We start from the raw sequence: 13578 nt of genomic DNA on the forward strand, positions 1-13578 counted from the left end.
GAACTGTGACAGCCCTGGGGCTGTGACCAGTGCCCTGGGGAGCCTGTTCAGCTCCCAGCCAAGAGCCTTTTTTAAATATCCAACTTAAACCTTCCCTGGCCATTCCCTCACATCCTGTCACTGCCCACCAGACAATACACAAGTTAGCTTATGTTAGCCAGCTAAGCATAGCTTATAATTCATATCCACCCCAATAGATTTAGGACACCTTCATCCAGGTATCCATTTAATGTCTTCACAGCAAAGGTTTCAATGCACGAATCTACTAGGTGATGTTTTGTAGGATAGATTTTTAGTATTCTTGTGATGCACTTACTTCAAACTGAGAAAAAAAGAGACCAAAGAGGAGTTCAAGTTGCTAGTTATCCAGCTTATGACACTAATTATTTTAGTGTTTATCAGTTTCATAAGAAAAAGGTTAACAAAGCCATCGTGTATAAAAGATCAAAGCCTATGCTGAAAGCACAAGAGCCAGACAGCAACCTCTGAGCAATCTTTTCTAATGTCTGTATTAAGAGAAATAATTATATTTGCTAGGACTTGGCAGCCAAATGTTCTTATAAAAGAACACCCAGACAGAAAAGCCAATTTTGACAAGCCTTACAGCTGAAGGACTTTCTCACAAATTACAATTCCCATCAACAGATCAGATGTAAATGATGAATGACAATGGACTGTTTCCATTTTTACTTGAGATCTGCTTTCTCAATGACCTTTTAAGTTTATTTTTTGTCTGTACAGGGTTTTTTTAATTATTTTTTCTTCATGTGAGAAATCTTTGTCTGACAAGGCAGTGGCAAAAATTGCATTAACTTCAGTAAAGCCAGGAATTCACCCCACATGCAGGAACACACAAAATTCTTTCTTCAAAATGAAGAGACTATAGCACTCATGTGACACACTATTCACATTGTTATAATGTCCCTTTGAAGTTTAAAAAAACAAAGAGGAGGAGGGGATCACAAACACCTGGCTTTTATCTCTGAAGGAACTTCTAGATGGCTAAATTATGGTAGTTCTCAATATGACAAAGGTATGTGACAGCTAAAGAGGAGGTGTAAAATGCTTCTTTCATTATGCCAATATGCAACTGTGAAAAGAAACGTAACTACCTAATAATGCCAAATAATACTGCTCAATAAAACTTTACTCCACTAAAGAACAAATGAATCAGAAAAAGCATTTCTAATTCATGTCACTAAAATGTCATAGAAATACAAAGAGTAACACAAAATGTATTTTTTAAAAGGATATATGAAAAAAATCTGTGTTCTATGCATAGTTGTGACTATTCAGGTTCAAAGTTAACATTTTTATAGCTTCTCTACATTGGACTAATACTTTAAAATAAGTTCATTTTTTCCCTATTTATAATTTTTATAGGTGTCATATGAAAAAAGCTCTAATTGTATTAAAACATTTATTTAGTGAAAAGATTGGTATTCAACAATATCCCAAATCTGTCAAGCCTTCCCCAAGGTGTTTGTAGAGGAATCTTTGTCAGATGCAGAAAGCTAAACAGACTTTCCCAAGGAAAAGGATAAATGGAAAAATATAAACAGAAGTAATGGATCAAAGAAAAGCTTGTTAGGGATCCTAGCTGTAACTTGAAAGAAAAACCTTCTATAAAATTTAATACTGCAGTGTTTGTTTTTGAATTATCTGATTATCTTGACAATTCTGCTTTAAAAGACATCTGCCTCTAAACTGCAAGTATCAGTACTCTTCTATTTCTTCATGAGCAGCTATTATTCACCATCCTCTGAGAATCAAGAGATTACTAAATTGCAAAATCACTAATATGGTATGTGGTTTCCCTTGTCTTTCGTGTTCTAAACACAAACTTTTGATCTCTCACTGGACTAAAAACTGCATCAACTTCACCTGCACTAAGTACGCCAATCAGTAACAATTCATTAGCAACATTTTTAGTATCATGAGTAAAATATTCCAAGTCAACAGTTCAGACAAGTAAAGGGAATATTGGACAGACAAAGTCGGTGCTCCTTAATTGTTCCATCACCCATCTGGGACACTTTGCACACAACCTTTATTTCTTATGCCTCAGTTTCATTCAATATACTACTGACAAGTCTATTCTTCAAGATGCTCTAAGATCTATTCATAAAGCTTTTTTTGTCAAGTTTGGAAGTTCTTAATTTAACACCAATATTTTTTAATTTTTTTTTTTTTTTTTTACCTCACAATGATATTTGGCCCTGGATTTTTCTACTGAGAGATTTTTCATCTCTCACAAAAAACCTTCTCAGAGCAAAGAGAGGGCTACAATAAATAATAATCATTTCCAAGGTAGAACAAGACTATATATGAAGCTGTTCTGCTTTCCTTCTCTTTCCAGTCTGTACACAAGACAGTCTATAAGTAATAATGGACAAGGCTATTACAGAATACTCATTATGACAGATAAGTATAAATCTGGCAATAACCAATTAACAACCAATCAAAATAGTTCTACTTAGACTTACTCAGGCAGAACTTTTCTTGCTGACCAAATGTATTAGTACCAGCCTTGAAAATTATCCATGGAGAGTGACAAACAGCAGCAGCAGCTCTCACTGATTACTAAGCAGGTAAATTCAAAACCAAATTACAGAACTAGGCAGAAATCTGAGCTTGATGCAGACCACAAGAAGGTTTTTGAAAACTTTTTTATATTTTCATCCAGCCTATCAAGCTTTCAGCAAAAATGTTATAGCTTGTGGTAAGCTACAAATATAAAGAAGTATATGGAGGGAGTTTGCACAGAAGTTAGGTAATTGGTTGTACTTTTAGAATATATTTACCTTTTTTGTCTCTTTATATACAGGGAAAAAAGCTTTCACTATAAATCTATAGGGAACATTTTTAAACAATGCCTAAATTGGAAAATCTGTGCTAATACTAATTGCCATTACACTTCTCTTATATTAGAGGGTTAAACATCCTATATTCATCTTATATTGAAAGCAGCTACACAAATAGGTTCAGACATTTTATTGCAGTTTCACTTAGTAGAATTTCAATCTAAATCATTGCTTTTGTCATTGATTATCATTTATGTCATATAGAGTGTTTAAATACATAATTTAGTAACATATTAGATGAGCTGTAACTCAATGTAAAAGCTAAAAATGAGCTATATGTGGAATGCTATATTGGACAGTCATGTGCTGAAATACTAACATCTAATATAATGAGGTTATTGATGTAGAGTTGACATATAACTTGATTTGCAGATGCCCTACTGACTAACCTTTTGCAACTATATCTCAGTGTAAACCTGTGGTAATTATTGCTGGGTAGGGAGAGTTGGTTTAACTGAACTATTTCTTTTGAAGCACGTGAATGCAATTGCCCCCTGGAGACTACAGGAGTCCTGCACGCATGAGTTATTACATACTGAGGGGGAGAACAGAAAGTTGTATCACATTAATTTTTTTCTGTTTCCTATTGTTGCAGTTTTGTTTTTTCCAACAACAACATTCTCTTCCAGTGCCTTGCCATACATGGCCTTTTCAACTAACAGACCATATTAAAGCACATGGTAGCAATAACTGATTTAATTTAAACATAAAGTACTTGTCAATAGTTGCAAGTTTCTAAGTAACTGCAAATCAGGAAGTCCAGGTTTTACTCCTGGGTACTAAAGCCAGGAAATTAACATTACACAGACAATACTGAAAAATATTAAGATACTGACTTAACTGTAGAAACTGAAAAAAATGAGGAAGTCAGTATTCAGACTGACTGATATGAGATGCCCTAAAAGTCTTTGTAATAATGCAAAAAGTGTATTAAAAATTACATATAATATTCTTTTACACTGTATGTGTACATAAAACCCCAATTAATAGATTGTGCCATTTCTAACAATAAAAATTATGTTCTTTTATACTTACTCATATAATGGAACACACTAGTCAAAAGAAAGGATACGACAACTGCATAGAACAGTTTTGCTGATAATGCTTTGCCCACTACACCTTTTTTCATATCATATGTGGTTAGATCAACACAGCACAGAACACTGCAGGATTTCTGTCAACCCACTACTTCTGACAACTCACCAATTATGACAAAGGGAAAAAAAGTTAAGAGGCTCTGATTCTAGTAGAAACTGGTCTGCAAGTGAGATTTTCACTTATTGTCTACAGGGACATTTTATAACAGGAGTGGTTTTGGCTTCTGGGGATTACACTGCACAATGAAAACAAATGTCAAAGTAAATCCCCCTAAAAAACCCACTTCTGATATTGATCCTCGGACCTACCAATCAACCTTCCTGCCCTCTGTACATTCTCAAGTACCATTCTTCATCTGAAACCTTTTAGAAATATTTTCTTCAACATAATCTTAAAATACTGGCTGAAGTTCAACACACGTTTCAGCAACACATATGGAATTTATCCACAGCATAAGGAACTTTCACAGGCCAAGGAAAGAAAATTCCTGAATGTCCATCCATGTTTACAATCTGAATTTATATTTATATTATGTTGGAAATCGAAAGGTAAGTTACACTAGCTGTGTCTTCAATAGTCTTACATGTGTTTGAGTGGATTATCCTGAGACTTGTAAGTATACATTTCTAATCTGGTAATAATTTTTTAATACATTGCACTACAGCATCACAGCTTCACTCACTTTTTCCCTATTGCCTAGTCTCCACTACTACACTTGTGGGGTTTTCATAGATTCATTATCAATGAGTACAGAAAAGACTTTTGTTATATGTCTATTAAAAATCTATGTTCAGCTCCATGAAAACAACCACTTCAAGAAAATGCAATTCCCACCTTTTTCCTAGATATTTACTAGGGAAAAAAAGGTCCCCTGAATTGTGTGACGCTCATAATATGCTATGCATTTAGCTGAAGATTGGACATTTTTGAACTTCTAGTTTCTCCTACACTCTACCTTGGCAAAATCCACCTACAATTAAATAAGCAGGGAATGCTGAAGTACCCATGAACACATCACTACTGCTCACAACTGGGCCCTTTGCTGAGTTCTCCCTGTTTTCTGGTACATAACTCTTGCTTCACAAGGGTGAGGCTGACACATACATGAACACTAATTTTCTTGCAAATTGACTAAACTTCAGTTTAACCACTCAAATGCAAAATGTTACAGTCCCCAAAGAAACTGTAGTTTAAAACATACATACAATAAGAGCATACAATACCATATGCTAGTTTTAAGGCTTTAAAATGAAGAGAATTATGTAGATAAGTTAGAGAAAACAGGCATAAAATACTGACTTTAACATCTTTTCATATGTTCATTAATTAACATAATAGACTATATAGAGAGAACTTAGCCAAAAAGATTTCAAAAATTGCTTACTTGCACTTGAAATTAACTCACTTGTTAAACAGTATTTGTAACAGCTTGAACAAATATACTCATTCAGAAAAAGAAACAAAAAAATTTAGTGCAAAACTTTGGAAAAAAAAAATTGTTGCTGAAACTATTTCTGTATAGGCTGCAATTGTAAAGAAGACATCTATAACACATAATCACAGTCTTGAATCTTAAATGTCAGATGCATCATTACACTTCTGCTTTAATCATAGAAAAGTTATGGTAAAATTAAGTTGTTAACTCATTACAATCATAATATAAATTAATTCCTATTCTGCATTTTCACCAAACAAGGCCATGGGTACTTTTAAGGGACAATTTAGTTCTCACTGTCGCTTACCCCATCTTCTGAATTTATCACTGAACTGGCTCCAACAATCACCTTATACAATGACTGAAGGACTTGGTGCAGATGACTCTTATGCAGTCTTCCCAAAAAAAACAGCTTTTGTTTCAAAATGTTCATATCTGATAGCAGAAATCTTAGGGAGAAGAAAGACCTTCACTAGCATTTCAGGCCATATCTTATCTTCCTCTTGTCTCTGAGCATATTTCAAAAGTCTATCTACAACAGATCTCATCTGTGTATTCTGATTGCTTATATTATTAAGAAAGGAAAATCGAGAGAGGTCACCTCATTCCCTTCATCCTCTGCCCACAATAGAATGAGAGGTACCCAGCAATTCTGCAATTCTCACATCAGAGCTAGACCACAACTTGCAATTCACACAGGCACATGATGGAAATAACAGGAATGGTGTAAACAGGTAAAATCCTCATCTTATCTCTGTCTGCCCCCCACAAAAATTACCAGCCTTTTAAACAGAGAAACATACAGAACCCTGAGAATTATTTAACACTGAGAATTATTAAAGCTGTCCAGAAAGGTATTGGTCCACCTTAAGACAGATGCTTAAATTAGAATTTACTTCTAATACAATAGCTCATGATTTTAACCTCTTAAAAGGTTGTGTTTTGTCACTGCATATGAATTTCAGTGGTGCTAATACAAAGCCGTGCGTTTATGCAATGAATTCTCTCCTGCCTTGTGTCAGCTCCATACGCTAATGCCTGTCTGCATAGCAGTCAGGACAGCTTCCTCTGTCTCTGAACTGATTACACTGCTCTGCTCATTTTTGTTTGCAAGACTTCATCTCACTCCCTAGCTTCCTCTTTGTATTTATATTATAGTATCAAAGCTTTTGAGACAATGCAGTAGGAAATACACTGCATGAAGAGAAGTCATAGCAAAGTCATAGTAAAGTCAGATATACCCCTTGTTTAGGCCATGCTGTTTTATAAGACACAGAACTAACATACAGCAATGTGCAATGTCTTGGGTACATTTTGTATTTTTAGAGCTATTATTGGTAGGATTATACGGTAAAGCACACAGTGACAAATAAAGAAACAAATCCAGGGTTAAGCACTCATGCTGACTAGCTGTGAAACCTCTTGGGAGCTATTTTCAGTGATCAAGACATCACAGATATTCACATGGCAAGAATCCGAAAGCAGTAATATTAACTAGCTAGTTTTTTTATCTCTTTTGACAGGACTTCCTCCTGATCATGTTTTATTCATTACCTAAGACTAAATTTCCAGCCAGTACAGAGCTATTGGAAAACTGGAACTCTTGCCTTGCCTCACTACATCCCATGAAAAAGCATGACTGACAAGCTGAACTCTGCTTGAAAAGTGAGGTATTTACACCTGGAAAATGTACATGTGTACACAATCTGTTCTACAGTTCTGCAGGCATACACCATTGATCACGCTGCCTGTATATGATATTTGAAATCAATGAGAACTACACATTGTCTCACTCAAAAACAATTTTGGTCGTGAAATATCTCTTTTCCGCATGTGGATTTCCAGCCAAAGCAAACCCAAGCTACCTCAAAGAGAATTGTGACAAATTACCCAAACATTTAAAACATAAGGAGAGTCAAGAACTTTGCCAGCAGATGAACTGGAAGAAAAGGGGGAAACACCCAGAAGCTGCAGATCAGGGCAGAATAGGGTATTAAAATTATTAAACCTCTTTTCAGATTCATCCCTGCACCTTTTTTTGTAACACATATGTATTGGACAGTTTGCATAAAATTTCCACAGAGAAGTGTTTCTAGACTTGGATCACTTATTGATATTTTACATCTATGAAAAGCATAATTAAACAACAGTGTATATTCAATTCCCTTTGAGGCTGTGAGACACATGGGAATATTCTTATTGCACCCTTATTGCTTACTCTTGAGAAACAAGAAGACTTTGTTGTTGTTGTTATTACAGCAGATTTGAAAATCAGAATCAAAACCAAATGCATTTAAGTTCTCAATGTTATGCAAATGTTTCCTTTCCCAATTCTACTGAGGTACCGGTGTTACTGGAAGAAACATGTTCCACACAAGAATCAAGAAAAAAAATTATCTCAGGGAATAAACAAGTCTCACATCTCTAAGGTTTCAAGATCCTGTAGAGACTTGAAGAACTATGCACAAATCTATAGCATGGTATCTGTATGTTTCTTAGCTCAGTGTTTCTCAAAAAGGCTTATCATTTTTAAGACAGACCAAAAAAAAGAGAGAAAAATGAAAGCATGTTAGATACACCATTCTCAAAGAAATTCATGATAAAGTGTTCAAGGACCAGCTCTCCTGCTGTGATGCTTTGTGTAATATATGACCATCATGTCTGGCAAGATTTGCACAGGTCTGCCCTTGATTTGTGTTAGGAAGAAAACAGAAAACCTTCTAACTATTCTTCATTCCCAAGAATTAATCTGGCTTCCTGATGTTTCCAATTTTACAGTGATCCAAAGAGCCCCTCAAAACCACACCTGAAGCATCACTCACAATTACAGGTGATAGCTGAGGCAGACGAAAGCAAATTCCCTCCCCAGGCATCCCATAGCACTCTCCATCACAGCAGTGGCCCTGGAGTGCTGTGAGATGGGACCACAGAGACTCAAACTTGCCCTGCAAGCACTGACACTGGCACAGGAACCAGCTTTGAGAGGCTTTTACCTGACAAGATTGCTAACAGTGTCACCAATGGTGACACATGGTGCTACAAGCCTCAGGAATGAGCACACACCATTGAAGCTTCCAAGAAACTCCAGCCCTCTGAGCCTCAGCACAGCCATCAGACACAGCTGGACGGGTACAGCTCCAGCCCCTGTGGGAGCTGCACAGGAAGGGTGGCACTTGATCATCTCAGTTTGCCCTGGGCAGTCCCTGCATGGTCCATACCCACTTTGTTATTTCATCTTTTCCACTGCTTCTGCAAAAGGGACTGAGACTTGGCTGCAGTAAATGTAATTTGACCAGTCTGACTGCTCTTCAATTCTCAGCTGAGCTTATCACAGCCAGCCAACAGCCAGCTTATCACAGCTAGCCAACAAATACAGTCATTACATCAGGCCAGAGAATTTTAGGATACACTTTTCCCCTAACAGCTCAATACATCATTCACAAATGTAACAAGTACACTGTAGACACAAGCACTTCGTGTTATAAATGCACATAAATGCAGAGTGTTTCCACTAAAAGCAGTAGAAGTTATTAAGAGCAGTAAGAAAAGGTGGTCAAGTCCCCGTGGTTTATTAAGATGTTAATTAAACTGTTTTAATTAGCAGATGCATGGTACTCTTAAATTTTTTTTTTCAAAGTATATGTCACAGCATTTGTCTCCCCAAAAATGCTGCCTCATTTAAATCCTTGGATCACTGCTGTTACCTTTTTACACAAGCAAACTCCATGAAGGAGGAAAGGTTTTCTTAAATCATGAAAAAAATTTCTTTTCTATACCAAGGCTAAGTGATTGGAGCATTAGAATTTGTTTGGCTTTTCAACAAGTCAATCACCTACATACCAGATTCATGTAAGACTTGATGCTCTCACCTAGCATTTGTAATTACCTTACACATATAAAACAAATAAACTGTACCAGTGAAAATGCTTTCCTACCAGCAGAATCAAAGTGCATCAGTCATGTCACCTGCACTGTGACTTGACTATTCAATGTCACAGCATTTACTTTATTCGCAAGACTCACTACATTGTTTTTGCAGAGCAGCAAAACCTCACAAATCTTGCAATCCCAGGGAACCTCAAGTTTCCATGAACTCTTTAGCACTTAACCACTTCAGTTAAAGAAATGCTTGAGAAGAAATAAGTCAAGGAAATTGGAAATCTTTGAGAAAATACAACTGTTTGTAGCAGCAAACTGATAACAGCAGCTGATTGCCTGTATGGCAGACAAGGCAGGATTATCCCTACCAGCAATCCAGCAGCACAGACAACCAAGGCTCCCTTTCTCTTGCTGTTCTTGCAACTACAGGAAATGTAATATATTACCTAATATATACATTACTGAAAGTAATATGCTGAAGGACATAATTTAAAAATATTGACATTTTAAGGCATAGCAACAAGAAATAAATGTTCTTGGTTAACTGGTTTCCATAAACTGTTCCTAGTGTGTAGATGCTTTACAGGAAGTGAATGGAACAGAAGAACTGTACACCAAACAGGTATTTTCTTTCTAAATTCAAGCCATTCAGCCACACCACCTCCATTTGCTAGACCCAATCTCATCTCACGAGTAGAAAGCTCCAAATATAGCAGTTACATCAAGGATCCTGAGAATGGCTTCTATTCTCCAGTCATCACCCCACTGTAATAGATTTCCAAAATACAGAAAAATAAGATTAATTTATTCTCTTTACTGAACCACTATAATTACAAGGAGCTGCTCAACACTGAAATTTAATTTTGATATATCATATTGCCAGACCAAACCCTTCAGAAGCTTTTATTACTCTATCCTGTGCACTGGAATGCATGGTGATGCAATCAGTATGTAATGACCAAGGCTGTAAAGTAAATATAACACTGCACAGATGCATAAATAATGTATCATTTCCTGAACTTGATTCTGACATAAAGCTTCACCAACACAAGCCTAAAGAGATGTGGTGTTAATTTTTCCATTTTGCATATAGGAACACATGAGAAATACAACCATATGAAGCATGAGAGGGTCAAATTCCATCCACTGGAAATTTTCCAGAAACACATTATATTAACCAGATCAAGGCAAAATTGATATTTTGCACTATAAATTGCCTATAAACACTGGGCATGGAGACATTGATGTTGTCAACAGAAATCAGCACTTCTCTTCGTGGTTTTTCACACTCAGATCTCAGAGAATACTTCTTAAGTCAAGCATCAAATTTGTGGCCTTGAATACAAGTTCCCTGGTATGTAATGTATCACTTAAACAGATCAGTTGAAGAACATTCATTTCTCAACCACCAAACTCCGTAACTTACAAACTGTAGAAATTCTCCAGGAATAAGGCTCAAAGCCTATCTGAAACATAGAAGCTATATAATTGAACCTTTTCTTTCCAACTGTAAGAAAGAAAAGTTGCTGATGTAGCAACTGTGCAGAGGTCCTCAAATTCTATTGGTTCTTTCCTTACTCTAAATAGTAAATATTTAATGGATACAACTGAGGTGAGCAGTGCATCCTCTGGTAGAAAAGGAAGGACCCATCAGCTCTTTGTGGGAACAAATTCATTACACATTCTGGAACACACACACCGGAACAGAAGTGCATTTTCCTAGATAGCTTTAAAAAAATTGAAAAATACACTCACTTGTAAATGTTGAGAGTTGTCAGTCATATTGTCCTCTCGCCTACGAACTTCTTCCAACAACTGTGCATTCTTCTTTTTCTCCAACTGCTGATTGTGCTTCAGATTGGCAACCTTCTTGTTTTGGTCCTTCATATGTCTAAGAATTGCACACACAATTAGTGTTAATGACTGCAACCACTTCTTTTGCAATAGAGATTAATTCTGTGACTACAACACAGGACATTGATTCTCCAACAGACAAAGTGTTCCAAGCATCAATTGTAACAATAAAATTTCATCTTGTTTTCAAGGTGGCATATCGAAACAGCTTTTAATTACAGAGTGGTAGAGCAATTATTTGGGCTGACAAGATTTCCCCCTTTTTATAATTTCCTCACCAAAATACATACATATTCTGAGCTCTATGCAGAAAAATTGTTGAAAGAGGAAGATGACCCAACAACCCTTACACACTCTACATTCAGGAACAATTTTAATAGGTGCTTCAAGTATTCATTTGAAAGGAAGCAGAAGGTGAAGGCGATGACTAATGTACATTGTGAAATTATATTTTTTAAAGCCTGGACTACAAATACAGTGTTTAGGTTGATTAAAGTGTGATGGAGTAGGTCAGGTAATAAATATGCCATGAAGAATAAAGGATGCCTTTACAAATAGTTTTGTACATGACAAAAACACTTCTATCATTTTTTTGTAATGGGACTTGTTTCTAAAAAGGATAATCAACAAACCAATGCATGAGCCATTCCTAAGGAACTGAAACAATCTTTGCCACCCTTACATGTTCTCTTTTGTTAAGATTGTATTAATAAGAAAGAATTAATTGTTTCAATTTTAATTATTTTTTATTGTAGATTTTATTAAGTTACCAGAAGCATTTCTGAGACTCAACATACACGTTTTTAAGAAACAAGGCAAACTAATTTTGTCTGTCAGGTAATGAAAACATATCCTTGCAGTAATACTTCCTACCTCCTTGAATTCCTAGATATTTTTTTCCAGACTTTCTTAAAATGAAGGAATTTGCTCCCTTTTATCTATAAAAAATAAAAGTCACGTGCAAATTCCTAATGAGATCTACTCACTAATCCTATTGTGGCAAATGAAGAGAATATTATTCAATGCCCAAAAGGATCACTGAAAATCCCTCCTTTGCTTCCACATCAGAAGAAGTGAAAAAAGTTATAGAATACATTTCTTGCACAGATTTTATTATGCTATAGAAACTGGGTCATTCAATATTTTCTTCTCTCACTGGTTTCTTTGTCCTACCAGTGTTTTTTTCACTATTTATTAATGATCAAAAATTAACAATTAATTTGCAATCAATAAATATGCCATGGTATTAAAAATTCTTAAAAGACACTTCATGTAAAAGTTTATAAGTACAGCACATTAGAGAAAATCCAATCAATTGTAACTTTAAACAAGGTACCAGAAACCTGCCCAGAAAAAAAAGCATGGACAACTACTTCAAAAATAGGTAATTTCCTTGCAGGTCCAAGTGAAAATCAGTCCCCTGTCATGATTCTGTCTCATAATTGTAAGCACAGACTTGCTCAGCATAAAACCAAAATGAATACTGGAAAAAAAACCACTTCCACAATTTCATATATAAATGCATTTGGCAGGAATTTTGGTGGTGCAATATGGCTTTGTGCTGTTAAAACATAAATCAGTTTCCAATCTCATGTTGAGTAAATGATAAATTCATTTGCATTTAATCTCTATAAGAAGTTCAATTTTATGCCAAGGCTAGCTGCTTCTTTCATCACCCATGCCTCACACAACTTCCCATTTCAGCTTCTCTAATACCACACTGAAAAGCAGAACATGGTAAAGCTGCAAAGGAAAAACATCTGGTGCCTATGATAGGCAAAATCTTGGAGAGGGAAATAAGAGCAAGCTCTGTCATAGACTGTCTTTTTGCCACAACTGGCTACATACCTATGGAAATGAACAGAAAATGCTAAAGAGCCCAGCTGAGGAGTTTTTTCAGGCCTGCATTAAAAGTACTGGGGGAGTTCAATGCAGCAAATAAGTACAAAAACATATTTCCCACCAGCTTTTTTTTTTAATAGCAAATATCAAATACAATCCTTGGTTCAGTAGAATTTTTGAGTTGCTTGCTCTGATATGTTTTCATGTGGCTCTACTGCTTCTAAAATACTTTTGAATAAAGTAGATTAGGGTAAGTGAAAAGTATGCATGAGAAATAGAAAAATATTTGGGAACAGTACCCAATCAGCATAAAATATATGCCATGACCATAGAGGACATATGATAAAATATTCACATAGCTTACTAGTAACAATGCTGATATGCATAGTTATGTCTCCATTTTCTAGATCATGTGGAAATAATTTCATTTGTTCTGCTACACTGCTTGAATTTAAAGCTCTAAGACCAAAAAATTCATTAGACAAAATAAAATAAAGACTACTGCTTAGGACACGTCTTATAAATCTGAAGTGTGCATTTCATGGGTCTGCTCAGTAGAATTCCTCCTACCATCACAAGTTAATAATTTTCTGCTTATGTAGCATT

General features: G+C 35.7%; 1 protein-coding gene across 10 annotated transcripts in view; it reads right to left on the minus strand.

Moving 5' to 3' along the window:
• Positions 1-13578, minus strand: part of ERC2 (ELKS/RAB6-interacting/CAST family member 2) — a 401773-nt gene that overhangs the window by 221540 nt on the left and 166655 nt on the right. For all 10 annotated transcript variants that reach the window (XR_010028823.1, XR_010028829.1, XR_010028825.1 and 7 more), the window contains one exon: positions 11032-11167. Coding sequence is in view for 1 of the 10 variants with exons in the window: in XM_063164669.1 (XP_063020739.1) it covers positions 11032-11167 (136 nt within the window). In the remaining 9 variants the exon portion in view is untranslated. The remainder of the gene's footprint in view (positions 1-11031; positions 11168-13578) is intronic.

The sequence above is a fragment of the Melospiza melodia genome, chromosome 10, assembly GCF_035770615.1.
Source record: "Melospiza melodia melodia isolate bMelMel2 chromosome 10, bMelMel2.pri, whole genome shotgun sequence".
NCBI lineage: Eukaryota > Metazoa > Chordata > Aves > Passeriformes > Passerellidae > Melospiza > Melospiza melodia.